Source organism: Stenella coeruleoalba (genome assembly GCF_951394435.1).
Source record: "Stenella coeruleoalba genome assembly, chromosome: 19".
In the NCBI taxonomy this organism is placed as follows: Eukaryota; Metazoa; Chordata; class Mammalia; order Artiodactyla; family Delphinidae; genus Stenella; species Stenella coeruleoalba.
In genome coordinates, this window is record NC_137165.1 from 11,263,405 (window position 1) to 11,288,671 (window position 25,267).

General features: G+C 56.5%; 1 protein-coding gene across 3 annotated transcripts in view; it reads right to left on the reverse strand.

Annotated features, from left to right (window-relative positions):
* The window catches only part of PITPNM3 (PITPNM family member 3), a 90,813-nt gene extending 69,261 nt beyond the window's left edge, over positions 1-21,552 (reverse strand). The window contains exons 1-2 of one of the 3 annotated variants that reach the window (XM_079905138.1): positions 21,479-21,552; positions 2,954-3,049 (exon numbers count right to left, since the gene is read on the reverse strand). Coding sequence is in view for 1 of the 3 variants with exons in the window: in XM_079905136.1 (XP_079761262.1) it covers positions 2,954-3,049; positions 20,720-20,741 (118 nt within the window). In the remaining 2 variants the exon portion in view is untranslated. Of the gene's footprint in view, positions 1-2,953; positions 3,050-3,822; positions 4,368-20,719; positions 21,016-21,478 lie in introns of those variants that run through there. The other 2 variants (XM_079905136.1, XM_079905137.1) reach the window with 2 other exon arrangements.
* Positions 21,553-25,267: the final 3,715 nt, after the last annotated feature.

Below are 25,267 nucleotides of genomic sequence, written 5' to 3' on the forward strand. Positions count from 1 at the left end.
CCTCAGTTTTCCAGCCTGTAAAATGAGGTCAGGGTGTTGAACTCAAACACCTAGAGGGGCCCCTAGCTCTGACATGGGTTTGAGCCATGTCCCCTCCTGGACACCATGGGTTTCCCTCACTCTGCACTGTGGCTCCCCAGATACCCTCTGACTGTACTGACAGGATGGGGAGTGGTGCTTCTTCTGGGTCTGGGAGCCTGCAGCATCCAATCACGGGTACCAGCCGCCCTGAGGCCCCATGCCTGCTGCCACAGCCCGGGGAGCTGGCATCCTGCCCAGGGGCTTGTTATGGTCCCGGATAGCTCCATACTCCTCCCTGACTTCCCCCCAGTCCCTCCCAGGCCTTACATACACAGCCAGAGCCCCCAGAGCCTAAGAGTCTTCCTCTGCTACTAGACCATGAGCCATGAAGGTCTCTTGTCCCACCAGGTAAACCCTAGTGCTGGACAAGTGGGATGGAGCTTAAGGAAGAAAGGGAGGGAGGAGGGCCCCATTTTCAGTAATAAGTCGAAGAGAAAGGCCTGACCTGGGCTCCAGCACCTCTGCCCCCACCTTGCTGCGTGAGCCTGAGAGGTCCCTTCCATGCTCTGGCCTCTGCTCCTGACAGTGTGGCTCCACCACGGCTGGAGGTGGAACTGCAGAGGCAGCAGGTTGCAGGTGGGGACAGAGATCACACCCAGGCCAGGGTCAGGGCTCAGCCTGGGCTGGAGAACAGAGGCAGGGAGGTGACCCTTCAGAGCATGCCCAGAAAGCCGGACACTCATGGCCTGGCCCCAGATGCTGAGAAAGCCCTTGCGAGCAGAGGAGGAGGATGGCTTTACCTCTTACTGCCCTGAGTGGAGGAAATATGCAAAAGCCTTGTCCAGGGAGACCACAGGGAACAGGCAGGAGGTGAGGAGTTGGCAACGCAGAACCAAAGAGGTTCCAGCAGCAGGCGGGCGGATCCTGGGGCTGAGAGCTACAGATGCTCTGGGAGAGGTGACATAGGAAAGGTTCAGAGACGTGAGGTTCAGAGGTCTGGTAGGGAGTGCTGAGAGGTGGAAGACAGGGAAAGAGATGGGAGAGTGTGTGATCCTGGGATAGTGGAGAGAAGGAGAGACAGAAGTGAGGGGGCGGGGAGGAGATGAGACAAAGGAATAGAAGAGAAGGTGGGGCCACCCATAAGAGAGGAGTGAGAGGGGAGGCCAGTTTGGGAACTGCAGACAGAGCAGTGAGATCATGGGGGCAGAGGACAGAATGCTGAGGGTCCGCAGGGAGGGAAGCAGGATGGATCCACAGCTGCTCACAAGGAAAGCAGGTGCATAGGGCCCATGGGGATGGAGACGGAGCTGACCGGCGCCACCCGCAGACGCCTCCCGCGGGAAGCCATCATCGGCATCTGGGAATGCAGAGCCCTGATGAACTGCAAAAGTATTTTAAATGAAAGTGTTCTAAGCATGAAAATATTGAAGCCGTTGTTGTCACACTTTGCGTGCGTTGCTATGGAGAAAGTCAGCCCCGGCTGCCACTCCAATCAGACGCCAGTGGGAGACAGGAAAGAAGCCCCAAATGGCCTGGTTTGGGGTTAGCATCAGGGAGGGGGCACTCCATCCAGAGTCAAGAAAGGGGGAGGCTCAGGCTGGGGCAGCATTCCACTGCCCCGCCCCCACCGTGCCTCCCCGAAAATCACCTGAACTGGATACAGTCTCCATTTCTGGAGGCACAGAGCTAATAGGGAAACTGAGGCCCAGAGCAAGTGAAAGACTTGCCCAGGATCACAGAACGAGTCAATGGCACGGCTGAGACCATGTCCCAAGTGTCCTGCTCTGGGTCCTGGGGTCTTGCCAGCGCATGCTCTGTTTCTCTTTCAAGACCCCATTCAGCCAGTACTTCAAAGCTGGCCCCATCCCAGGAGTAAGTCAATCCCCCAAATACGGTGACTTCCCAGAGTGGAGCTGAGCCAGCCAAGTGAGACTTGGGGGCCCTCCTAGCCTGGAGACCCTCCTAGGCTTGTGCGTCTCACCCAACCCCGCATGGCCCAGGCCAGCATGACTGTGAGGGTCCTCTCTCCTGATGTCCAGGCAGACTCTGCCTTCCACTGGTCCCCACACCTGCCCTGCACATCCTCATCTCTGAGACCGTGCTCTCTGCCTGAAATGCCCACCCCATCTGGTGTCCTCTTCTCCGATCCTTGTAATGTTTCTTGTTTTCCCATCCTCACTTAGCGCCCCTTGCTACGTCCGGCAGGCAGGCCGTGCACCCAGCACTGAAATGCAGAGCTGATGCCCTCCCCTCCCTCCTGTCTCCCCTGAACATCTGCAACTAACTCGTCCACATCTCCACTCCAGATCCCCCTCCCACCTGCGGGCTGATCTTGAGAGTCACCTACTGGGTCACATGCAGGCTCATCTCTCCATTCCCCCTGCCGCATGGGCCTCCAGTTCCTGGAAAGCCCCGTCTTTCCTGCTTCAGCACCATCATACGTGCTGCGTCTTCTGCCTAAGGCTCTTTCCTCCCGCTCTTCTTCTAGCCAGCTCCTGCCCTCAGTGCTGCAGAGAGGATATTAAGGACCTCCCCAGCCTAAATCAGGCACCCCCATCATCACTCTTTCTATTAACACTTGGTGCTTTTTACTCAGGGGTATTAGCTCCCCTTTGTGACTGTATTTTCCTTTATGTAATTGTTTGATGTTGGCCTCTCCCACTAGACTAGCAGCTTGATGAGGGCAGTGGCCACGCCTATCTGTTTACTGCAGTACGGTAAGCGCCTGAAATATTGTAGGGACTCAGCAAATATCTCAAAGAGTGAATGACTGGATGCTGAGCCCCAGCCCTGAGGGGACTCACAGATTGGGTAATAAGGAAGCACGGAATTGCAGTGTCTGAGTGGGGAGAGATACTAACTCCCAACAGGGATCCCCTTCTTGGAGCTTCTAAAAAGGTCACCCAATGATGGGACGATGAGACTCACTCACCTCTAGCATCAAAGAATTCATCATCAGAGCTCTCCACTGAGTCGCTGAGGACATTTCGAAGGTGCCAGGGGGCACCACCGCCCGGAGGAGGGCCACCTGCCAAAGGAAACACACCTGTTAGCCAAGCTTGAGGCCGTGTCCTGACATGAAGGAGGTAAACCCAGACTGCCCCTGGACCAAGGTTTAGTCGGCATCCTGCACGTCCCTGCCCTCCTGACTTCAAGTGCACAGCATCTCGCAGAGCCCTCCCACCGCTATGCTTTCATTTAAGACCCAAATTCCTTTCTGAGACGGCTCAGTGGGGCAGGAACGAGGGTGCCCATTTTGAACACACCAAAACCGAGACCAGAGGTAGTTAAGAGATGTTGCCAAGGTGACACGGTGTATCAGGAAGCATCAGGTAAGTTTTGCTGTTTTAATAAATGATCTTAAAACACTAACGGGCTCCTTCGGTCTCCGGGCTTGTGGACCCCTGCGGCCGTCGCCCGGCTGGCGCCAGGTCGGCTCGGCGGAGGGAGGGCCTGGGCTGTGGGTAGGCGGGAGGGAGGTTGCCTTTCCCTGTCTCCCCCCGGGCCGCCTGAGGCGGGAGGAAGCAGCGGCAAGAAAAAAAAAGAAAGAAATAAAAAGGGATTCCCTGGTGGCGCAGTGGTTGAGAGTCCGCCTGCCGATGCAGGGGACACGGGTTCGTGCCCCGGTCCGGGAAGATCCCACATGCAGCGGAGCGGCTGGGCCCGTGAGCCATGGCTGCTGAGCCTGCGCGTCCGGAGCCTGTGCTCCGCAACGGGAGAGGCCACAACAGTGAGAGGCCCGCGTACCGCAAAAAAAAAAAAAAAAAAAAAAAACAGTAACGGTTCATTCCTCACTCACACACAGCTAGGAAGGGGCCTCTGGCCACGGCGGTCACTCAAAGACGCCACCTTATGACGCCAGCATCTCGAATCGAGACTTCCGGTTTTGCAGAAGCAGGGAAGGAGAGCACAGAAAGGCACGCCCAGTCGTAAATGAGTCTTCCCACACGTGACACACTTCTGCTCATGTCATTGGCCAAAGCAAGTCACGTGACCAAGCCCAGCTTTAAGAGGGTGGAGGCGAGGAGAAGCAGACACCCTGAAGGGCATTAGTGATGTCTGTTGCACACATGTGCAGGCCAGGGAAGGACTGCAGCCTCCCCTGGGGAAAAAGCCCCACACTAAGAGAAGGGGGACCTGAACTTGAGTTCCACCCCGTCTCTGCCACTTGCAACCTCTGTGGCCATTTCCTCTCCATACCACAGCCTCAGTTTCCCCTTCTACAAAATATCGGCAACAATCAATCCCGAGCTGGAAGGATCAGAAATAATGCATGCTCAGCGCCTCTATCTCGGGGGGCGCTCAGTGATGGTGACTGCTATTATTATTAATATCTGCAGAGGCCAGGACATGGGGCTGAGAGGATCTCCAGAGCAGGCAGGAGCAAGTGCATATAGAGAATGTGGCCCCTTGCCCTGGACTCAGCCTCAACCCACCTCCTACCCCACGACCGGAGGGAGGAAGGCCAGAGGCAGAGCTGGGTCAGAAGCCTCCTCCCCTGACCCCCATTCTCAGAGCCCCCTTTACTTGGCACTTTGGGACTCTCATGGAACCAGCTGGTGCCCGGCACATCCAGGAAGCCCTCCACCTGCTCCCTGGACACGTGAACTACTGGAGATGGCATATGAATCCCAATCTAATTGTAAACATTAAAACCATAAAAGTGGGGCTTCCCCAGTGGCGCAGTGGTTGAGAGTCTGCCTGCCGATGCAGGGGACACAGGTTCGTGCCCCAGTCCGGGAGGATCCCACATGCCGCGGAGCGGCTGGGCCCGTGAGCCATGGCTGCTGAGCTTGCGCGTCCGGAGCCTGTGCTCCGCAACGGGAGGGGCCCCAACAGTGAGAGGCCCGCGTACCACAAAAAAAAAACAAAACAAAACATAAAAGTGTTAGAAGAAAATTGACCTGGTAATTTTCCTGAGGAAATAATCAGAGAAGTATACAAAGATGGCAATATATAGTTGATCATCTTAGTGTTCTGGTAATACTAATAAACTGGAAGAAATCCCGGTGTCCATCCACAGAGGATCAGACATACATTGATACACAGTCATCAGGGGAATTCTTTGCAACTGGTAGGAAAATCAAGTAGCTCCTTATGTACTGACATGGAAAGATGCCCACGGAGTATGGGTAGAAGAAAAAAAATGCACATTGGTCCCAGAATCGTAGGTATCTTTTGACCCCATTTTTGAAAAATATACTTATACCTGCACACTGAGGGTATGTACAGCACGTTAGTTAAGAACTCAGGGTCTGAGGTTGGAAGAGGCCTAGATTCAGGCTCAGGCCCTTGCCTCTTAGAAGCTGTGTGATGTCAAGTGAGTCCCTTCACCTCTCTGTGCCTCATTTTCCTCTGCTATAAAGTGAGGAAAGCTCATACCTGCCCGATGAGTTTATTGTAAAGATGAAATAAAATACATCGAGGTGCTTAGCACAGGGCCTAGCATATAGCAAGTGTTCACAACAGTAGTTATTATACAAATGTACTCACACATGCGTTAAAATGTCTGGAAGGACAGGCACCGAAACATCAATAGAGATTATCTCTACAGAGTAGAATTTGATAAGAAGCAGGGAAAACTCAATTTTTACCCTGCACATATAATTCCATATGACTATTAATTTTATAAATTCATCTTATCGGTTCTAAGACGTACATTTTTTTCACACTTCAACATCTTTAAAATTGGAGTGTGTCTTACATGATGGCATGTCCTCATTTAGCTGGCATTGTTTATTCTTTCCTGGGGTATAGAAAATAATGACGCGTCTTACAATTGACTGCATCTTAATTCAATGGAAAACAGTAAAATCGCCATGCACACAAGGTACGCCTTCCTCCGTACGGCCCTGGTCATCCAGTACATGTGGGTTCTTGCATCAGCAATGCCCCTACCTCAGTTTCCCCATCTGTGCAATAAGGAATCTGACAGAGACTTTCCCCTGAAACTTTTCAACTCTGACTGATGTTTGAGGAGCCAGTCTGGCACATAGTAGATATGCATGAACCGGTGAGAGGTGGGCATTCCCCCAGCCATGGCTAGAATGCCCATCACGATGCAGTCCTCAGAAAATCTGCTGCAGCCTCAGCTCCCCACACGGAGTCACCCTGCAGGATGCTGGCACTGTTCCCTGCCCTGAGCTCAGATCTCAGAACGTAAACTGTTCCTGAAGGGAGAGGCCAGCACAGGTCAGCCCAGGGACACAGCCCTCCTGACTGTCCCTTCTGCCCCACCCACCACAAACTCCCAAACACACACCCAGCTTGAGCTCCATGGCTTGGAGCCAGGCCAAAAGCACTTTCTGAAACACAGAAAAGGCAGAGGCCACAGGGAACACTGACCTGGGAGTCGCTTCTAGGTGTAAAGCTGGGTCTGCCATACACTCTCTGTGGGGACCCTCTAAGCTTTTGATTCTCACCCAACAGTGTGGATGGCATGACAGGCTGATCAGCAATTTCCTGCCCGTGACCCCTGGATTTATTGCGAGGGAGTTTGAGAATCGAGATTCACCATAACTGAGTATTTCTAACGTGGATATGGGACCGTTTCCCAAATGTATGTGGGGGAAGTTCTAGCTAGTGCAACAAGACAAGAAAAAGAAATAAAAGGTATACATGTTGGAAGAGAAAAAACAAAATTGCTTTTATTCTCAGATGGCATGATTGTCTATCTAGAAAACAAAAACTCTGCAAAATCTACAAAAAAAGAACCTACTGGAACTAATAACTGAGTATAGCGAGATCACAGGATACAAGATCAAAATTCAAAAGTCAGTTGCAATCCTGTATGTCAGCAATGAACTGGAATTTGAAATCTGAAAAACAATACCATTTACAATAGTATCAAAATAAAATAAAGAAGTGCTTAGGTATAAATCAAATGTATGTGAAGATTTCTGTGATTCAAAAAATACAATCACTTAAACTTCTTGATTTTACACTAATTTTATGTTTTCTCATATAAACCTATCCCTTTTTTTTAAACCTATCCCTTTTATAGATGCTAAAGGTATAAAAACCATCAGGCATCCCATATTAATGTGCAAATATCCCTTGCTGTCCAAATCTATTCCATTACTAAGAAAGCAAGAATCTGGGTACTCAGGACAGTCATGTCAGCCTCATCTACTTGGCTCCTGAGTTTGGGATGGTTAGCAGCAAGGGTTTAAGTAGCGATGGGTTTGTCTGAAGCTGTATCTGAGTCGATTTGGGTCCTGAGTTTGAATAGTGAGGGTTCAGCAAGAAGGTCCTGGTAATGGTGGGTCTCATACCTGTACAGTATATACTCCACCTGAGAATGAAGAAGGGCAAGGATATTCCTGCCAACCTCTCCCTCCTAAATAGAGTGTGTGCTGGAGCCTGAGGAAAAGAGGAGAGCTCTGGAAGTTGTCCCTCTCTCACTCCCACCACCACATCCATCCTTGCAGGCCGCCATCATCTTAGGCCAGCGCAACACCCATAACACGCGTGACGGGCTGGCCTTGGGGAGAACCCACCAGCAGGGAAGGCTGCAGGGAGGCCAGTTCAGCTCCATTTGAGGGAGATGTTCTCCCAGCTAGAGGTGGGCAGAGAGGGAAGGAGCTTCTGGGTGTCAAAGGGAGTTGTCCATCCTGCAGGGCGCTGTGTGAGATGCTAGGGACACTGAGGTGAATAAGAGGGACAGGGCGGGGCCCGGCCATGGGGCCCTCCCAGCGCGGACACTCTGCGGGGTGTGGGTGATGGTGGCAGTGGGCAGGGAAAGCAGACCTGGAACAAGGAAGCAGCAAAGATCGTTTCAGCAGGAGAAAGTGCTGGGAAGAAAGTAAAACGGTCCCTTCCTACCTCCACCACGTCCTCCTTCCTTGAGTGTCTCCTACAGACTACACTTCAGAGTGTAATTACAGCCTGGAGAATAGACAGGCAGGAACGCGTGGATCTGTACATCCACCGAGGAATGATGACAAGGGCGATCGGCCCCGTCATCAAAAGAACTCTGTCACCTGTTCGAGTTATAAACGCTGAACCAGCGCTGTTTCTCCTTCCACATGAACCCTTCACCTGATTGTTGACTCTCCTTTGCGGCAGAAATCTACAGTTGATTTTCTCTTCAAAGGCATCTTTTATCTGGTTTACTTTTATCTTCTTTGTTTTCAGAATGCATACCTGCACTGGTTTTTAAATACACACTGTAAGTTTGCTTAAACCTGCTACAGTTCCTCCCTTCTTGCAAACAACCTCCAGAAAGGGAGAGATCTCGGTTATCTACCCTGGTGTAAAAAAGAACCTATAAGAATGGATCATGTTAAGAAGCAGCCGTCACCTGGGTTCTGGGTGGAAGATGTTCCCTTCATCTCTTCCTTCAGGGTGCAGGCTTTTCAGTGAACGGCAAAGATCATACTTCAAAAAAGGAAAACAGTGATAGACAGAGTATCTTGGGAGGGGTGTGAGGGGAAGACTTTTCTGAAAAGGTGTCGGATCAGTGGAGACTTGAATGATGAGACACAGCCAGACATGCTAAGCGTGAGTGTGTACGTCTGTATGTGTATGCATGCTCCTGGCACACACGTGTGGGATGGACAGGCAGAGGAGAAGGATGAGAGCCTGTGATAAGAGCTGGAACAAGTGACGGAGGGGGAGACAGGTGTAAGGGGAGGTGAGAGAAGAAATGAAGCCAGACCAGGTAAGATTAGGGTTAAGCTTAGGGTTAGGATAAGGTAGGGGGTTGCCTGCTTGTTGCGGATGGGAGCTCAGCACAGGTGGATTTTAAGGTTCCAGCCTCCACCCAGCGTCTATCACCTGCAGACTTCAGGAAGAGGGAAACACAGATGCCCAAGAGGGTCAGGAAGTCTCCCAAGAGACAGGGGGCACAGGTCAGGTTGCTAAAGGCCACACGTGATCTTGAGAGTCAGAGAAGTGGGTGCCACGATCCCAGAACAGCAAGGGCAAAGGCCCAGAAGCACAATCTCCTTGAGGTGGGTCCCTGCCCTCCACCTCTCTGCATTTTCTGTGTCCCGTACAGGGTCCCAGGTGAAAGAGGGCCAAGGGGTGTTTGGCAAACAAGCAAATGAACAAAAATGATCTGCTAGCTGCTTCACAGGTATTATCTAAAGTCATCCTAACCAAGCCTCGTGGAGTGGGTGTCATGAATCCCCATCTTACAGCTCAGGAAATAAAGTTCAGAGGTGTGAAGTCATTCGATTGAGGTCATAAAGCTAATAAGCGATGGAAGCAAGATTTGAAGCCAGGTCCACATGACTCCAGGGTCTGTGCTCAGGACCACCATGTTGGGTGCTCTCTAGCAGAGCTCAGGGCACGGGGCCCAGGTCTTCTCTTCTCTTCCCTTCCCAGGCTGCAGCGTCCCTTCCGCAACCCCAAGGCTCGGCCTACTTCTTCCAGCAGACTCCTTCTGTCCCACCTTCTCTACCACACTTATTCAAAACTCTAAATCAGGGGACTTCCCTGGGGGTCAAGTGGTTAAGACTCCGTGCTTCCAATGCAGGGGGCGTGGGCTCGATCCCTGGTCGGGGAACTAAGATCCCGCATGCCTCGAGGCATGGCCAAATTAAAAAAAACCTCTAAGTCAGGATAAAAGAGAAAGGGGAATATCCCAATCCTTCCCGGCAATCCAGAGAGAAACAAACGATCCTTCACACCCCACGATACGCTGATCCCCCAGCAAAGCTCGGGGTACGGTGGGGGGCCTGCAGTGGGAGGGGCTGCTAGGAGCCAACCCCACCCTCTCTCCTGGCGCATCTACCCACCACCATCAGGTCCAGTGCGGTCTCCTAGACCTTGTCACAGGCCTGGGTCTCCCCAGCGTGGGTGCAGTCAGAGGTCACCCACTTCCCCACCTTGGCCCTGGCTCCCAGGGATGCAGGAATAGGCAGATGGACAGATGGACAGGAGTCAGCAGTGGGTACTCTGCCCAGTACCGGGGACCCCAGGGCAGCCCCGGCCTGAGGGTCAGCCCCACCAGAAGGGAGTCACCACCCTGCTCTCAGGAGCCCAGTCTGAGGGGAAAGACATTTCACAGTGAGGAAAGCCCTGGCACAGTAAAGTGAGGGAGGTGGGTATTGGCCGACTCTTCCTGGGCCAGACCTTGGGCCAGGTGGTGCCCAGGAGGAAGGAGTTGGGGACAGAGCTGAATGGGCTCAATCCTGGCTCCTGGGTGCCAGCCTTGGGGCCCAGCCCTGCACAGGGCACAGGACAAAGGAGGGGTGGGCAGCCTAGACTCTGGGCTAAATGCCACCCCTACCTCGTCTCAGAGGTGTGGACAGGACCTCCCAGAGGCAGACACCCTGCAGGCTGAAGGGCCCAGAGGCGTTCCTGGGGGAGGAGGCCCAAGCTGAGCCTTAAAGGAAGGGTGGGCAGGGTTGGCCAGGCTGGGGCAGGGTGGGAGGGAGTAGAGACATGGGTCAAAGCAATCGGGCCATTTCCAAGAGACGCTGGGTCCAGAATCTTCTCCTCAAGAGTAAGAAGTCTGGCTCATCAGAGCAAGGGAGGGGACATAGGCGTCTGCTGTGACAGCCACGGCCCTGTGGTGTTCGAGTAACACCTACCAATTTCCAGACCTCCAGGGAGTCACAAGCACCTCTGAGCTGGCCAAGGTGGGCTGCCTGGCTCTGAGCCTGCTGCCCGTGAGTGTGGCCGCAGCTTCGGTGCCCAGTCCTGCCTGAGGCCACATCTGAAACCACGGCCTGGCAGGCCTGCGGGATTCCAGCAATCTGTGCCTCGGAAGAGGACGGGGCCGAGGGGGAGAAAAGAGCTCGGCTGTGGGCTCATTCAGGCAGGTCCCCCGTCTCCAGTCTGTCTCTGTCTCCTCTCTCTGTCTCTCTCACATACACAGACACAGACACACACACAGACACACAGACACACACACACACACACACACACACACACACACGGGGATGGCAGGTTCTACAAGCACAAGCATCTGGGTCTAACTACTGACAATCAATGCTGCGGAAACCATCAGGCTGCCAGACGTCCCGTGGGCAGTGGGAGCCCCGTTAGAATCACACTTCACAGCTCTGGCCTGGGGTCCCAGGGGTCCATCCACTTGCTGGATGCAGAGTGAGAGATGCAGAGTCTGAGTGAGGCTCCTACTGGCAGGCTGGGGGTCTCTGAAGGCCCACCTCCTCTCTGCCCCTCCTCCCGCAGCCCTGGCTTCCTTCCTCCTCTCACTGTCAGCTCCGCCACTTCTCAACTGGTAATCTTAATAAATGTCACTACGCCGCTCTGTGCTTCAGTCTCCTCCTCTGTAAAATGGGGGTAATAACAGTCCTTCCCCAGGGTTGCTATGAAGATTACGTGAATGAATATTTGGAGAAGGTTTGGCATGGTGCCTGGCGCTCAGTGCTATAAAAGGGTTTGTTAAATAACATAAATAAATCATGATATCCACGGGCCTTTCTCTGGTCCTTTCACAGGTGGGAGCTCCCAAGAGTGGGCCCCTCTGCTTCTCCAGCCCCTGGAATGGGAGCCCAGAGGGCAGAGCAGGAACTGAGGCTGGAAGCTCCGCAGCCCCGACAGTCTTGGGGCTGCCCCTGGTGCACGGCTGGCCCTTCTCTCCTCTCCACCGGCGCAGCTTCCTGGGGCTGTGTCTTATCTGCCCCCCAAACCTTGAGCTACCTAAGGCCAGGACCTGCTCTGTCTGCAAGCTCCTCCACCCATAAGTCTGGGTTCCAGCAACACGTCGTCACTGGGAAGGGCCCCCCCTCGCCCCCCACCCCAGCCCATACCATGTTCTTTCCCTCCAAGACTTTGCTCCTGAACCTCCCGGTACCTGAAATACCCTCCATCCCCACCCTACCCCAGCTGAAAGCCTTCTTTGACCCCAGTGCTGGTCTGGGTACCTGCCTCTTCTGTACTTCCATGACATCCTTTACCTGTGCCCATCAGAGCACCAATCTGCAGACTAGGTCCAGGCCTGCCTGTCCCACTGGGCTGTGGGTTCCCCCAGGCAGAAACCTGGTAGGAATCCTCCCCAGGCCCATAGCCTCTTCCAGCCCAGGGCTGGGCACAGAGAAATCTCTTGTTCCACTCAGCATGGCCCAGCGCCAGGTAGATCTCAGGAGGGCCCCCTCTCAGGGAAGTATCCCATAGGGAATGTCCTCAGGCCCCCTCTCTGGGTCAGGATGAGTCTGACCAGACCAATCAGGGCCAACCAGCCCATGCTCAGCCTTCAAGGGGCTACGGGGCCACCCAGGGAGAAACAAGAGGCCAGGAGAAGCTGCTTCCAGAAAAAGGCATTATTGAAGGAAACCAGTGCTGGTTGGGGGTTGGTTGCTATAGAAACATGTCCTAACTATCTCCCAAACTGCTGTAAGCGCCACTGATGAGCTCGTGTGCTGGGCTGTTTCAGGGCACATGCCAGGAGTCCCAGAAGGGCCTGTGTGCTGGGGTTCCCAGCACCTGGAGTCCAGATCCCGGAGGACCCTGAAGGAATCCAGCTTCCAGGGAACCCACGTAGCTCCATCAGTCCAGGGGTGGACACAAGAACCGAGGCTGAATTTTCCTGAGACTAGCCATGGCCCAACCTTGACCTCAACCACAGCCTAACCTCGAGCTGACCACAGATCAAGTCACAACCCCGATCACAGAACAACTGGGACCTGATCTCAAACCAGGCCATGAAGCCGAGCTCAGGCCAAGCCACACACTAAGCCTTGACTCCGTCACAGACCCAGACACACGGTCGGCAGTGACTCAAAACAAAGGAATGCCTCTGGCCACCGACTGACGCCTGACCCTGGCCATAAACAGCACCGGGCAAAATCAAGGCACTGTATCCTATAACTTCAGGGCTATTTTCACAGCTAACACTAAATTCTGTATAGCATTTTACACCACTGCCCGGGATCTGCATGGCTTTCACTTCCTATCATCCTCACGGCAGCCCAGGGAGGTCAGTTCAGAAGGGCTCCGATCCCTCTTTGCGATGCCAAAAAGGAAGCTCAGACGGGACCTGCCTCCCGTCATGCTCCCTGCGCCTGGGGGTGGCCTGGGGGTGGGATGACAACCCCAGTCTCCCAGCAGGACACAGTTGGGCCAACCAGTCGTTTTGGGAAAAAAATGTGCTTTTTGAAGACCTGCTGGTATCTCATAAATATGCTACTTAAATACCCATTAATTACCTGATTTAGGAGAGAATTAGTGATTAATAGCTTTGGCTATCTATTGTACTTTCATTTGCTCTGCCCGTTCGGCTCCCAACAGTTCTGAGTTATTTGGAACAATTCTCTCAAGCCCCAGATGTCCCACCAGACTCTGTCCCACCAGACTCTCGCTCCATAAGGGAGAGGTTTTCTCCTGCCTCTAAAGGGAGCTCCCAGAGCACCTGCCAATTCACCACCGATGGCTCTGCCACCTGCAGCCTCCTCAGGAGGGCGGGGGAGCCCAAAAGACAGGACAGAGGGGCCCCTTCAGATCACCCCAGGACCCACTGAGGGGAGCAGGGAACAAGAGACCAGGAGGGACCCAGGCATCCAATCAGGGCATGGGGAGACCAGATTGGGGAGGGTCACAGAGTCAGCGGAGGATGCTGGGGGCTCCTTTAGAGGAGCTGGCCAGCTTTTTGGTAAGGTCACCAAAGGCTACCGTTGGCCTGAAGCAAGCGGCAGTAGGGGAGCTGTCCCCACCGGCCAGGGCCAAGGTGACTCCGACCGGCCATTTGTGCTACCTGCCACTCTGGAGTGACTACAGAGCAAGGATGGGGCCCAGGGTTGCCTCTGCCCCAGGCTCTGCATTTGGTACCAAATCACAGCACCGGGAATTGCCAGCCGGGACCCCGGAGGCAGGGCTGCGTGATGCTCTCACCGCTGCTCCAGATTACACTGTACAAGAAGGAGAGAAAAAGGCAGCAAAGGGATAAACACCACCCCACCCCACCCCCCACTGGGCAGTAATGGGAAGGCTGAAAATAGCTCCTTTTACCACAAGGGATGATTTCAGAATTGCTCAGCTGAGACCAGCCTCGGGGGGGGGCGGGGGGGGGGGGCGGTGGGAAGTTGGAGGACTGGCGGCGGGGGGGCGGGTATGGCAGGCCAAAGGGAGCTCTGATCAGGAGGACAGCAAGCTGGACCATGGCCACAGCAGCCCCAAACCTCCCAAAGACAGACTCATGGAAGAGTTGCAGCCCCTCGAGCCCGCAGCCCGGGTCCTGCACACCTAGATCCCCGAGGAGGTCAGGAGCGCAGGACATGACGTGCTCTGCAAACACGGAGCCGAGCAAACACAGCATCGGCGGCAGACAGCTCGGAAGAGGCCTCTCGGATCCTCCAGAACTCCACGCCCCTCCCAGACAGAACCCAATGTGTTTCTATTTTTGCTTTCAACCCTTGTTTGGCATCCCCGGCTAACGGACGGCTACTTCCCCTCCCTCCCGAACAACGGGTCATCTAGGAGGGGGAACACCTCCTCGCTGGCCTTCCCTGCCCCAGGTCTGCAAGTTAACAGGCTGACCCTCAAAACGGAAGACGAGGCCCCAGACAGGCACACACACATCCCTCCACCAGGATACCTGGAGAGAACAGCTTGACGCCCGAGAACTCCGGTTTCTAGAGGCAGATGCATTAGCACCTGCCCCCCTGCCAGCCCTGACCGCCCCAGAACCACAGCGCCCGCCCCCGCAGGTCCTGTATTCACCCCACACTCAGGTCACAGCCCAAGTCCCTACGTGCCACCCCCAGCCTCAGCCGGGCCCCAGCTTGAGCCGTGACCCCATCCGCGAGCGAACCTCACGCATGCCACCCTGCGGAGAGTCTGGAGGAGGCGGGGTGGGGCACCACTGCAGGGACCCAGCGCTCACCCACAGCCGCTGACAGGCAGGGGCACCTCACGCGCGCGCCCCCCGGTGGCCACACGGCTCTGCAGGCCTCCGCAGGCAGGCCGACTGGGGCCCTGGAGGTGGCATTTACCTCCGGAGTGACTCACTAAGGCTCCCATTCGTTTGCGAAAGGGGCTGCAGTGTAGCATTTCCCTTCTCTTTAGAAAACAAGAATTGTAGAAGAGGGAGTATAAAGAGATTTGAGGGAGTGGGTGGGGAGCTCAGATCCCATTTGATTTCCAAACTCATCTGTTATGCACTCTCTCCTCCCCCTCCCCCCCCAGCCCTTCCCCTGGGGGCCCTGGCCGCACCCTTCCACGTGGCTCCTGGCTGAAGATCTGGTGATAGGCTGGGGCCCCGGGACCCTGAAGAGGCAGGTGCTCTCCATGTCCCGGTGCCCAGCTTCCCATTTGTCCTCCCATCCCCACCACCCTTGTGAGGGAGGAGAAGGGAGGAGGTGAGGGCCCAAAAGGCACAGTAAAGCCAGTGGGGAGCGAGGCCAAGAAGGAAAAGAGAGCAGTGTTTGAACTGGAGCAAACTCAGAGCTGTCCTGTCCCCCGAACTCTTTCTTTCCCATTCCCCTTTTACAGACGAGGAAACTGAGACCGGAGGGGCAGTTCAAGGGCAACCAGTGACCGAGCCTGGTCTGTTCTTTGTTACACAGTCCAACTCCTAGGAAGGCTGAATCCAAGAGAAGAGACCTAAGTTCTAATTCCAGCTCTGCCTCTGACTTTATGTGTGACCCTAGAACCAGACACTTAACACTTCCAGGCCTCAGTTTTCTCATCCATAAAATGGGAACAACATCAGCCCTACTTCAAAGAGATGCTGCCGTGCCATTGGACAGTAAAGCATGTTGACTGCTACCAAAAAATGAGCCAGACTGTCCCCAGGATGATAATCCCTGACGCTCTCCCTCCCTCTCCCAAGCCTGGAATCCCAGAGAATTTCTGGGGGGCACCCAGAGCCTACTGAGTAGCTCCCAGTCCTCAAAGCCTCACTGGTCTTGGGAGTTCACACCCTCTGTCGTTGAAGACACCAGAGCTCAGAGAAAAACCCTTTGCCTTTCTGGCCTCAGTGTCCCACTTGCATAATTAACAGGTAGGACCAGAAGATCTCCAAGCCTCTTCTAGACATGAATTACCACTGTATACTAAGATGTATACGAGAAAACATCCCACTTTCTGGCCAGTCCGACACAGACATGGCCCCAGCAAGGGGGGCCTAGCCATGTCCTCGTACCCTGTGTTCCACCACTCGAACACCAGCTAGGACTGGGGCTTCACGCGCTGGGGGTAGGACTCTGTTTTAACTGTGCTGTCTTTGACTCACCACACCATACCACAGCCAGGGCTAAGAGGCAGCAAAGGGTCTCGATCTGGGGCCTGCTGGGGCCTGCCAGGTCGGCTGCTGTGACACGTAACTCAGCAGAGGAACCAGAGACTGGCCCAAGCTCCAGCACTTCCCCGACTGCATGGAAGGCCCCGAAGGCTTCCTGGGGGCAGAGTTTTATGAAGGCCTTGAGTTGGGACACGGTCATCTGATTTGGCCCTAGCCTTCTCCCTCGGAACCTGAAAAGGTGCATTTGCAATCTCCCCGCAGAAACGTGATGCTCTTCCCCAGAAACACTGCGAAGCCATCCAGCACCCTCGGCCTGGGAGTTTCTGAGTCGTGCCTCAAATCTCCTGGCACCCCCGCAAAGTCCTGAGAATCCCAGAATTGGTCCCTTTCCCAAGCTTCCAAATGCTCTGTCCTCTGAGAGCTCTGGCCGCTCCCCACGCCACCACCTGGGAGCCGTGAAGCAGGGGGCCCAGAAGAAGGTCTGGCTTTGGGATGTGAGGGGGCGGCTGACTCAGCAGAACAAGGTCCCAGCCAAAACTCTGGAAACACAGGTTCTGGGGCCAGCTCTGCCACCACCTTTTTCTGTGGCCTTGGGCAAATACCCCACACCGCAGGCCTCAATGTCCCCTCGTGGTGAGGGCTTTGAACATGAGTTTCTGGAAGCGTCCTCTCAGCTCTGCCACTATAGGATCAGTATTTTACTCACTCGAATTACTGGGTTTGATACAGTCCAGCCCGCTGGCTCCGCCCCTCAGAGCAGAGGTCAACACCTGGCAGCAAATAAACTGGTTCCTGCAGCCTGGAAGGCCCAGCCCTGTGGCCCCAGCCCCGCCTCTCCAGATGGTCCTGGCCCAGCCTGAGAGGTTCCAAGACCCTCTTGGCTGTTGTCTCTGTTCCTGCCCGGCACGGCCTTCCACTTGCCCTGCCCCCGGGTGGGCAGACACCCCTGCCAACCTGCTGGGGTGTGGAGGGAGGCGTAGAGGGGCCCAGGGAGGAAGGGAGGGGCCGTGCGGCTGGCAAGAACCAGCACAAACTCTTCCCAACTAAGACAGCCCAGCCAGGCTGGCCTCGTTTTGCCCCCACAGGAGCAGCCAGAGGGATCTGTCAAAACACCCAAGCTGGGCTTCCCTGGTGGCGCAGTGGTTGAGAGCCCGCCTGCCGATGCAGGGGACATGGGTTCGTGCCCCGGTCCAGGAGGATCCCACATGCCGCGGAGCGGCTGGGCCCGTGAGCCATGGCCGCTGAGCCTGCGCGTCCGGAGCCTGTGCTCCGCAACGGGAGAGGCCACAACAGTGAGAGGCCCGCGTACCGCAAAAAAAACCCCAAAACACCCAAGCCTTACACAACGCTCCCATCCCCCATGCTCTCCGGAGCTCCTCTCGGCCTTCTGCAGCCCCCTAGGGATGCTTCACCCCAGCCAGACAGATTTCGCCACCCTTGGGCACCTCCTCCCCCCCCACCCCCATTCCCACCCGCCATACCTACACCTTTCCCGTCCCACCCTCCTAGCCTCACCTGCCCATGGAAGCCTGCCCCTTGCCACCTGCCTGTCCAAATTCTGCCAGCCTTTAAGGCCCAACTTCTAGAGATATTCAGCCTTCGCTGTTTCAAGCCGCCACTGGCCTCCTCTCTGTCTGCACTGCACTCGAGGCCTGCCGCCGTGGGTAGCTGTGCATTTCCCGGCCCCTCCCCACTGCCAGCCCTCACCTCCCTACTGCAGACTTTCATCCCCAAGGTAGGCCTCTCTCCTCCTTTGTCCACTAGACGGAGCGCTCCCTCAGGGCAAGACCAATGGCTCTCCTCTTGCCTTTTCTCTCAAGACTGGATACGGGGCACCATAACGATCCCGTTCTGTGTGCTGAAATCTCCCCAGAGATTTGGTAGTCGCCCGTTGGGGATCCACCCTCTGCCATTTATCCAATCCTTTCTAGGACTTGATTACATTTTCTCTTGTACCTGGGCTCTCCTGGCAGCATGGAAGTCCCTTTCACTGCCTTCCTTCAGCTCCTGTGTGACACGGTTGACATGATGGCTGGCTGCTCAGGCTGTGCACTGCACAGGTCTGGGACGCCTTCGCTAGACTACAAAGTGATGACCTTGGAGTCATGCCCTATGGTGGCCCTGAGGCCCAAACCCCTATCTCCAGTCAGTGGCTCCTCTGACCAGTTTTAGACGGAACACCTCACAGGTCAGAGAGCACACTCCCTCATTCACAGTCTAGCTTCTCACAGCCTTCAGCCTCCTTTGGTTCTAACAGCACCCTCTTCTCCACCAAAGTGAAGGCCTGATCATTTCTGACTGACCATCAGCCTGTCCATCCACGGTAGATGGTCCTGAATAGCCACTCCTGTCTGAGTTACAGCCCTTCCTTGGGCCTCAGTTTCTCTAGCTGTAAAGAGAGGGACTGGGGCTCCTACCTCCAAGGATTCCCTTTGTTCTAAAGCTCACCAGTCCACCCTACACAGATTTTGACATCCGTGCACACATCACCACAAGTTGTCTTCAAGTCAGCGAGCTTAGAAGCCTTAGGAAGAGAAGGGACCTTTACAAAATGCAAAGGAGCCTGGAAGAGCTAAGAAGAGGACGAGCAATCCCATCTTGCTGAGGTCAATCCTAAAGGCTCCTTGCGGGGGCGGCTGAGGGTGGGAGAAAAGAGCCTGGGCGGTTTGATCCACAGAGGAGGGGAGTCTGTGCTGCCCTGAGGGAAAGGGCCAAGCATGAAACTGCAGCAGGAAAGACAAAATGTTAGAACACCAGGCACTGATGCTCAAAGCAGAGCAGTTTTTCACCCGTCACTGGAACAAATTCCCACGGACTCTCAGTCTAGAGACCAATGCACCCACAGACCAAGGTGGAGGGGCCGGAACCGCATCTTTGTTCTGTGAGGGGGGCAACCTACGAGGGTAGCAATGGAGAAAATCCAGTACTCGAAGTCCTTACAGCCTGGGTCTACATCTAAGCTCTGCCCAGACCCTCTGGGCCACCTGGAGGGACCTATTTCTCCAAGTACCTGTTTCCAGATGTTTTAAAAAGGGAAGAGTAACACTTCCTGCCTCCCGGCATGGCTGTGCACATTGTCTGATACCTAGGACAGGCAGCAATTGTTAACTGCTGCTGTGATGACAGTGCTCTCGGGCAGGTGATCTGTGCAAGGGGTGTGCATGTACTTACACACACACACACACACAGGCAGCAGAGGCGCGGGGGCAGTGGGCGGGACACACACCCTGCCATGTGCCCTATGGGAGGAGGGGGTTGGGTAAGGACCCAGGGAGACAGCCTTTTCCAGCTGCCTGGGGGGAAAGGGGAGGGAAGTGAGAAAGGGGGTGTTTACATGTGTTCCGTACTTGCTGTCTCACACAACCAGCCCCACCCCAAGAAGACTCCTCAGGGACAGAACGGGAGTGTATTCTCAGGCGTCCATATCACACTCCCAGCATATGTACAGGGGCATCCAGACCCGGCCCTTGGTTGGGGCAGCATTTGTGGGGTGGCAGTGGCTTGACACAGCCCAGCGGTATCCAGCCCAAGTGTGTGCAGGGGTGAACTCACACTCATGCCATCACTGTCCTCGCTGGTGGGCAGAGGGTGGGGTTCGTGCCAGCCCAATGTCGAGTCCAAGGGGATGGCATGGCACCTGCCAACGTCACAGGCTGGGTGTGAGTTCACGGTAGATTTACACATGCCAGCCTCCCAAGCCAGCCCTGCTGTGTCCAGGCTTGCCGCCACCGTCGTTCCACCGCCCTCCCAAGGCACCATGGGCCCGGAGAGAGCAAACAGGAATATAGTCTCCACCACCTCCCGGTCCCAGAGCCCAGCTCCGGGCCTGGCACAAAGCAGATGTTGGCGAATGATCGTCTGGCTGAATGAATGAACGAATGACTAACGCCCACTCCCTCACACCACGGGCCACACGGCCTGTGTCTGGGGGAGGGCAGAGCCCTGGGGACCCCAGAAGAGGCCCCGCTTCAGACCTCCACACCTGAGGCTCTGCCTCCCAGGGTCCGGAAGGGGGGAGGGGGGGAACGGCTCACTGGCCGGTGCGGAGCGGGGCACCCCTCCTTCCTCAGAAGAAATCTGGGTCTCCTGACTGAGCTGGGGGCGGGGGGGTTGTCGCGTCCTGGATAGAGCGAGCGGCCGGACAAGGGGGCGCGTCCTGGTTGGCGCTGGGGGGCGTGGGATGGAGCGGCGGCCGCGGGACCTCGCCTTCGGTCCCCGCGCCCGGCTCTGCCCAGGGCCTCGGGAGGGCGGCGAGAGCTCCCCACCGCCGGGCTGGGCAGAGGCGCCGCAGACCTGGCCCTTTCCGGCGGGGCGGTGGCGAGGGGACGTGGTGTCCCACGAGGTGACCGGGGGCGCAGGAAGGGCGCGGGGCGCGCGGAGCCCCCTCTCCACTCTCCCGGGGGCCGGCCGCGCCGCCGCCCCCTCAGCCCGCCCGGAACCTCCGCCCACCTGCGCCGGGGGCTCACCTGGGCTGGCGCCCCCCGCTCGAGACGCGCGGGTCCCTCCCCCCGCCGGCGGCCCAGCCCTCCTGGCGCCCGCCCTCACCTGCACGGCCCGCCTTGGCCATGGCCCGGCCGGCGGGCTCCGGCGGCGCTGCCCGCTCTCCTCGCGGCTCCCAGCCCGGCCACGGCTGCCCAGCCGCCTCCGGCCGCGAGCGGACTCCGAGCGCCGCGCGCCGCGCCCCCGCCCCGCTCGCCGCGGCCGCCGCCACCGCAGCCGCCGCCGCCTCGCCGCTCCCTCCCGCTCCCTTAAAGGCGCCGAGCGGCGGCCGCGCCGGCCCCCCCGCGCCGCCGGGGAGGGACTGACGGAGGAAGGCGCCCAACGCCGCCCCCGCGGGCCCGCACCCCTGCCCGGGGCCGCTGCCGCCGCTCCAAAACGCTCCGCTCCGAGCCCCGGACGGGCGCAGAGACGCTGAGGCGCTGCGGTCCAGGCGGAGATGCGCACGCGGACCGCGAGTCGGGGGCGAGAGCCCCTGAGACTGGGCGCTAGAGACACCCCTGGGGCCGAAACACCGACGGGGAGAGGGGGAGAGAAATTCGGAGGAGATTCGAGACCCTGGCACCTGGAGAGTGACAGAGAGCAGAGAGGAGAGAGAGAAAGGAAGAACGGGCACCGGGAGGCTCCCGCGAAGCCAAGAGGGAGGTGTCTCCAGGGATCCGAGGCAAGAGATGGACCCCTCCATCAGCCCCAACTCCAGGCTATCATTTCTAGGATCCACAACCTGGACCTGAACTAGCCTCAGAGGGGAAGGGATTTCTGTGCCCTTAGTTCTAAAGGAACTTGTAAAATACACGTAAAGCCCACCTGGGATTCCAGGCTGGCGCAGTCTGGGGAGGCCAGGAGCCTAGCTGTGAGCTGTAGCCCCCTTTGCTTCCCACACCTGGGACGCAGACATCCTGGTGCACAGTCCCAGCGGAGGCTGGGGAGGCTGGGGTTGTGGCTTCTGCCTGGGGGCAGCCGGGGATTCACAGCCCAGCCCCAGCAGGGGGCGGGAGAAGGCCAGCCGTTTCGGTGGTGCCTGGGTGGTAGCCAGATGGGAGGCCCCAGGGGAGAGCAGTCCTCTCCCTCGCTCAAGGCTGGGCCAGGTCGGTGGGCCCAGCAGATGTCTGCCCAGCCTTTGGCAGCTCCCAACATCCCCAAAGCCGGCTGCCTGGCTCAGCTGCTGGAAAGGGCTAAGGGGTATCTGTTCTCAGATGACCTTTCAATTCCCACCAAACCATCCCTTGAGAAGATGCCCTCTGCTTCCTTCTGAGGACCTGGGAAGCTAAAGCCCAGTTACCGTCTGTAGCCAGGCACCTCACACACCCTGTCCCACACCCGCCTTCCAGGGAAAAGGATAATTCCACCCTTAGGGTAGCCACTGTCCCGACTCCAGGGTCCCATTAGCCCCTCTATGGAAACGGGGCACATATGGTGCTGAAAGGGTCCTCAGTGGGCATTTAGCCCAGCACCCCACCCCCGGGACTTTGTCTCCATCCACCGGATCCCCATCAAGTGGCCCTTCAGCTCCTGGTGTATTACATCCAAGGACAGGGAGCTCAGTACCTCAAGCAAGAGTTCCTCCATCTTCGGATGCTGCTGACTGTGAGAAGGTTTCCCCTCATCTGAACTGAAATCTGCACCTCAGATGACCCACCTGTGGGTCCTTCTGTGGCCTCACTCAACAGAACCAAGGGCCCTCTGTCTAAACTCCCTAGTGTGGCTTCACCAAGAGGGACCAACCATCCGGGTTTGCCAGAGACTCCTGGCTTTAGCACTGAAAGTCCCACAACCCAGGGAACCCCTCAGTCCCCAGAGTTCTGGATCCCAGAGCCAGACAGCAGGGCTGACCAATAGACAAAATTTCAGAAGCTCCGAGGTTGAAGCCGGAGCTCTTGGCCGGTGTGTGCCATCCGTCACCAGCCGGGAGTGTGTGAGGGAATCCCTGCAGCCTTTCCCCATTACTCGGGCATGGTGGAGGCAGGGACAGCAATGAGTGGACAGGCAGTATGCTCGGGGCTTCACATATATCATGTCTTTTAACCCTCAGGCAGTTGGTGCATAATACCCTCGGATGTCTTGTATTATCCCCAGTTTACACATAGGAAAGGGAGGCTGAGAAAGTTCCGTGCTTGTGGTTATGCAGGATAAATTTAGAGCCTATGTTCTATCCCTCGGGCCTGGTTCTCACCCTTCCCTGCAGGCAGGACACAGTCAGAGGCCTGACTGCCTGGTTAATGTCCAGGTTCGGCCACCTGGTCTGTGGATGTGAGTTGTCACAGAGGAACAATAAAGCAGCCTCAGAGGGGACACACCCGGGCCTGAGCACCTCCTGGGGCCCTTGGCTCACAGCCGCAGCAGTGACCACAGTCTGGCAGGGGCCCTACTTCCAGGCAGCACTGCGCGCGTGCATGCGTGCGTGCGTGCGTGCGTGTGTGTGTGTGTGTGTGTGTATTTCATAGGCAAACACATCCTGCTCAGGGAAGATGCTCCCTGAGGTGGGCACTGAGACCCCTCCCACCTCTCCGTCCAGTCACCACAAACCCTTGGGAGGGGGTGGGTGGGGCAGGTTAGGGGAGACGCCGAGTTGATGGGAGTTACAGAAATCATCTAGCCAGACCCTCCTCCACGCCCCCATTTCTCAGATGGGAAGACAGTGGGCCAGAGATGGAGGAGGCTTGCCACATGACAACCCACTTCCGGGATCCACCCGTGGCTTCTCCACTTTGGACCTCCACCGCAGCCCCAGTCCCTGTCTGAAGATCAGTGCTGCTGCGTGGATCTGGAGTCCAACAGGGAATGTGGGGCCCTGGCCCCCCAGGGCAGCTCCTGAATGCGTGGGCTGTGACCTGCTACCAAGGAATTTGTGGCCCTGCCTTCAGATAGAGCAAACACATCAGGACTCAAGGCCATTAGATTAACTGGTGGGAGTTAACTTCCTGCGTCAGAAGAATTGTCCTTAATTGAAGAAAGGAATAACTAGCAATTTAGAGATGCTGACCTCAGCTGCCTGCAGGAGAGAGAAGCCAGAGTCAGCCGGTGCTTCCTGGGCCTCCCAGCTCTGTGACTGAGAGACGGGGTCAGGGTTCCAGACAGGATCTTTCCTCTGGGACCCGCTGCCCAGACCCTTTCCTCTGCCCACAGCCTGTTGAGCTTCCGCCTCTGGAGTAGCCAGTTGGCCCCCGGGCCCAGCCAAGCACTCCAGCCTAGAGATCTGGGAAAAAAGTGCAGAGGCCAGTGCTACCTGGTCCCCAGGAGAATGTGAACACAGATGTGGATGGAGCAAAGAGGTCCAGGCGGGTGTGGAGAGGCACATGGCTGGGGTGACCCCTCCACATGACAGACCCAAGGCCTGGGTATCCATCCCGGGCAGGTGGTGTCCAGGCACTTGGAGAGGTAAGTGACCATCATCAAGAGCCATCATGGCCCCGTGGAAAGGCAGCCACGCCAGGTCACACTCATTTCCTTTTTGGACACGTCGCAACCGGTGGAGTTCGGTATTGCAGTGCCTTCTGGGCCTGGTATGGCCGCTGTCCAACTCTCTGATGGTGACTTGCACGGAAGTCAGGAGCAGGACAGTGGTCTGGTTAGGTGACTTACCCCTGTCCACTGCTGATGGACGCCAACAGAAGGAGGCCTGGGGCAGGACCAGGGCCAACTCGAGCCCGGCAGCAAAGGCGCCAGTGAGTCCCTCGGCCTCTGCCGGTGTCACGTGGGTCTCTCTCACCCGAGCTGCTGGAAACGCCTTCCCTCCCTGCAGTGTCTCCTGTCCTGGCTCTAGCCGTCCGGGCCCCTCCTCGCTGGTTCCCACACTTTAAAGAAACTTAGGGGTTGTCCACTGCCATGAGGCTCGCCCCAATCACGAAAGCAGCCCTAGGAATAGATGCTGTTCTTTGGAGCCTTCCAGAACAACCGGGAGTGGCTGGTTTGTTCTCACCATCGCCTTCTGGCACCAGGCTGCCCCCCACTTCTGCCCACCATCCGGGACACTGGGTAGAATGTGCCTTCGCATCTAGAGCTCTTCTTCTTCTCCTTGCTGGAGCTGTGGCTTATCTAGTCCGTGCTTCCACCTTCAACCTTAAGAAGGGTTAGGACCCTGCCTGTCCGCTTCCCTGCTGGCGAGGGCCCGTTCCCAGCAGTTACGCTAATAACCCCAGCCTCACGTTCACAGCAGATCCTGTGAAGGAGGCACTGGGTCACCAAGGTTCTCATTTGTGATCTCACGCAGAGGCAGGAAGATTCCCTTAAGATCAACACAAATGACCTCTTAGGTGAGCCCTAGACCCCTGTGTAAGAACCCCTGGCCAGGAAAGACCCCCACCCACCCACCCACCAACCTAGTAGACCAAGGAGAATGCTCTACCTTTACATAGACCATGGTCCCCCCTCTATGCCCACAAGGGTGGGCCGCAAAATCTAGATGACATTCACATTCCTGCATCCTCAGTATTTTCGAAAGATGCTTGGAGACATCTTGCAGAACCTGTTGAACAAGACCTCCCCCGGTTTTACTTGAGTGCTGAGATGACCCGAGGCTCAAGTTTAGATTTTATTTCATCAATTGCTGTTTAGCCGGCTTCCTGTTCTTCTGAATGGGGTGCGCTGGTAGATGGG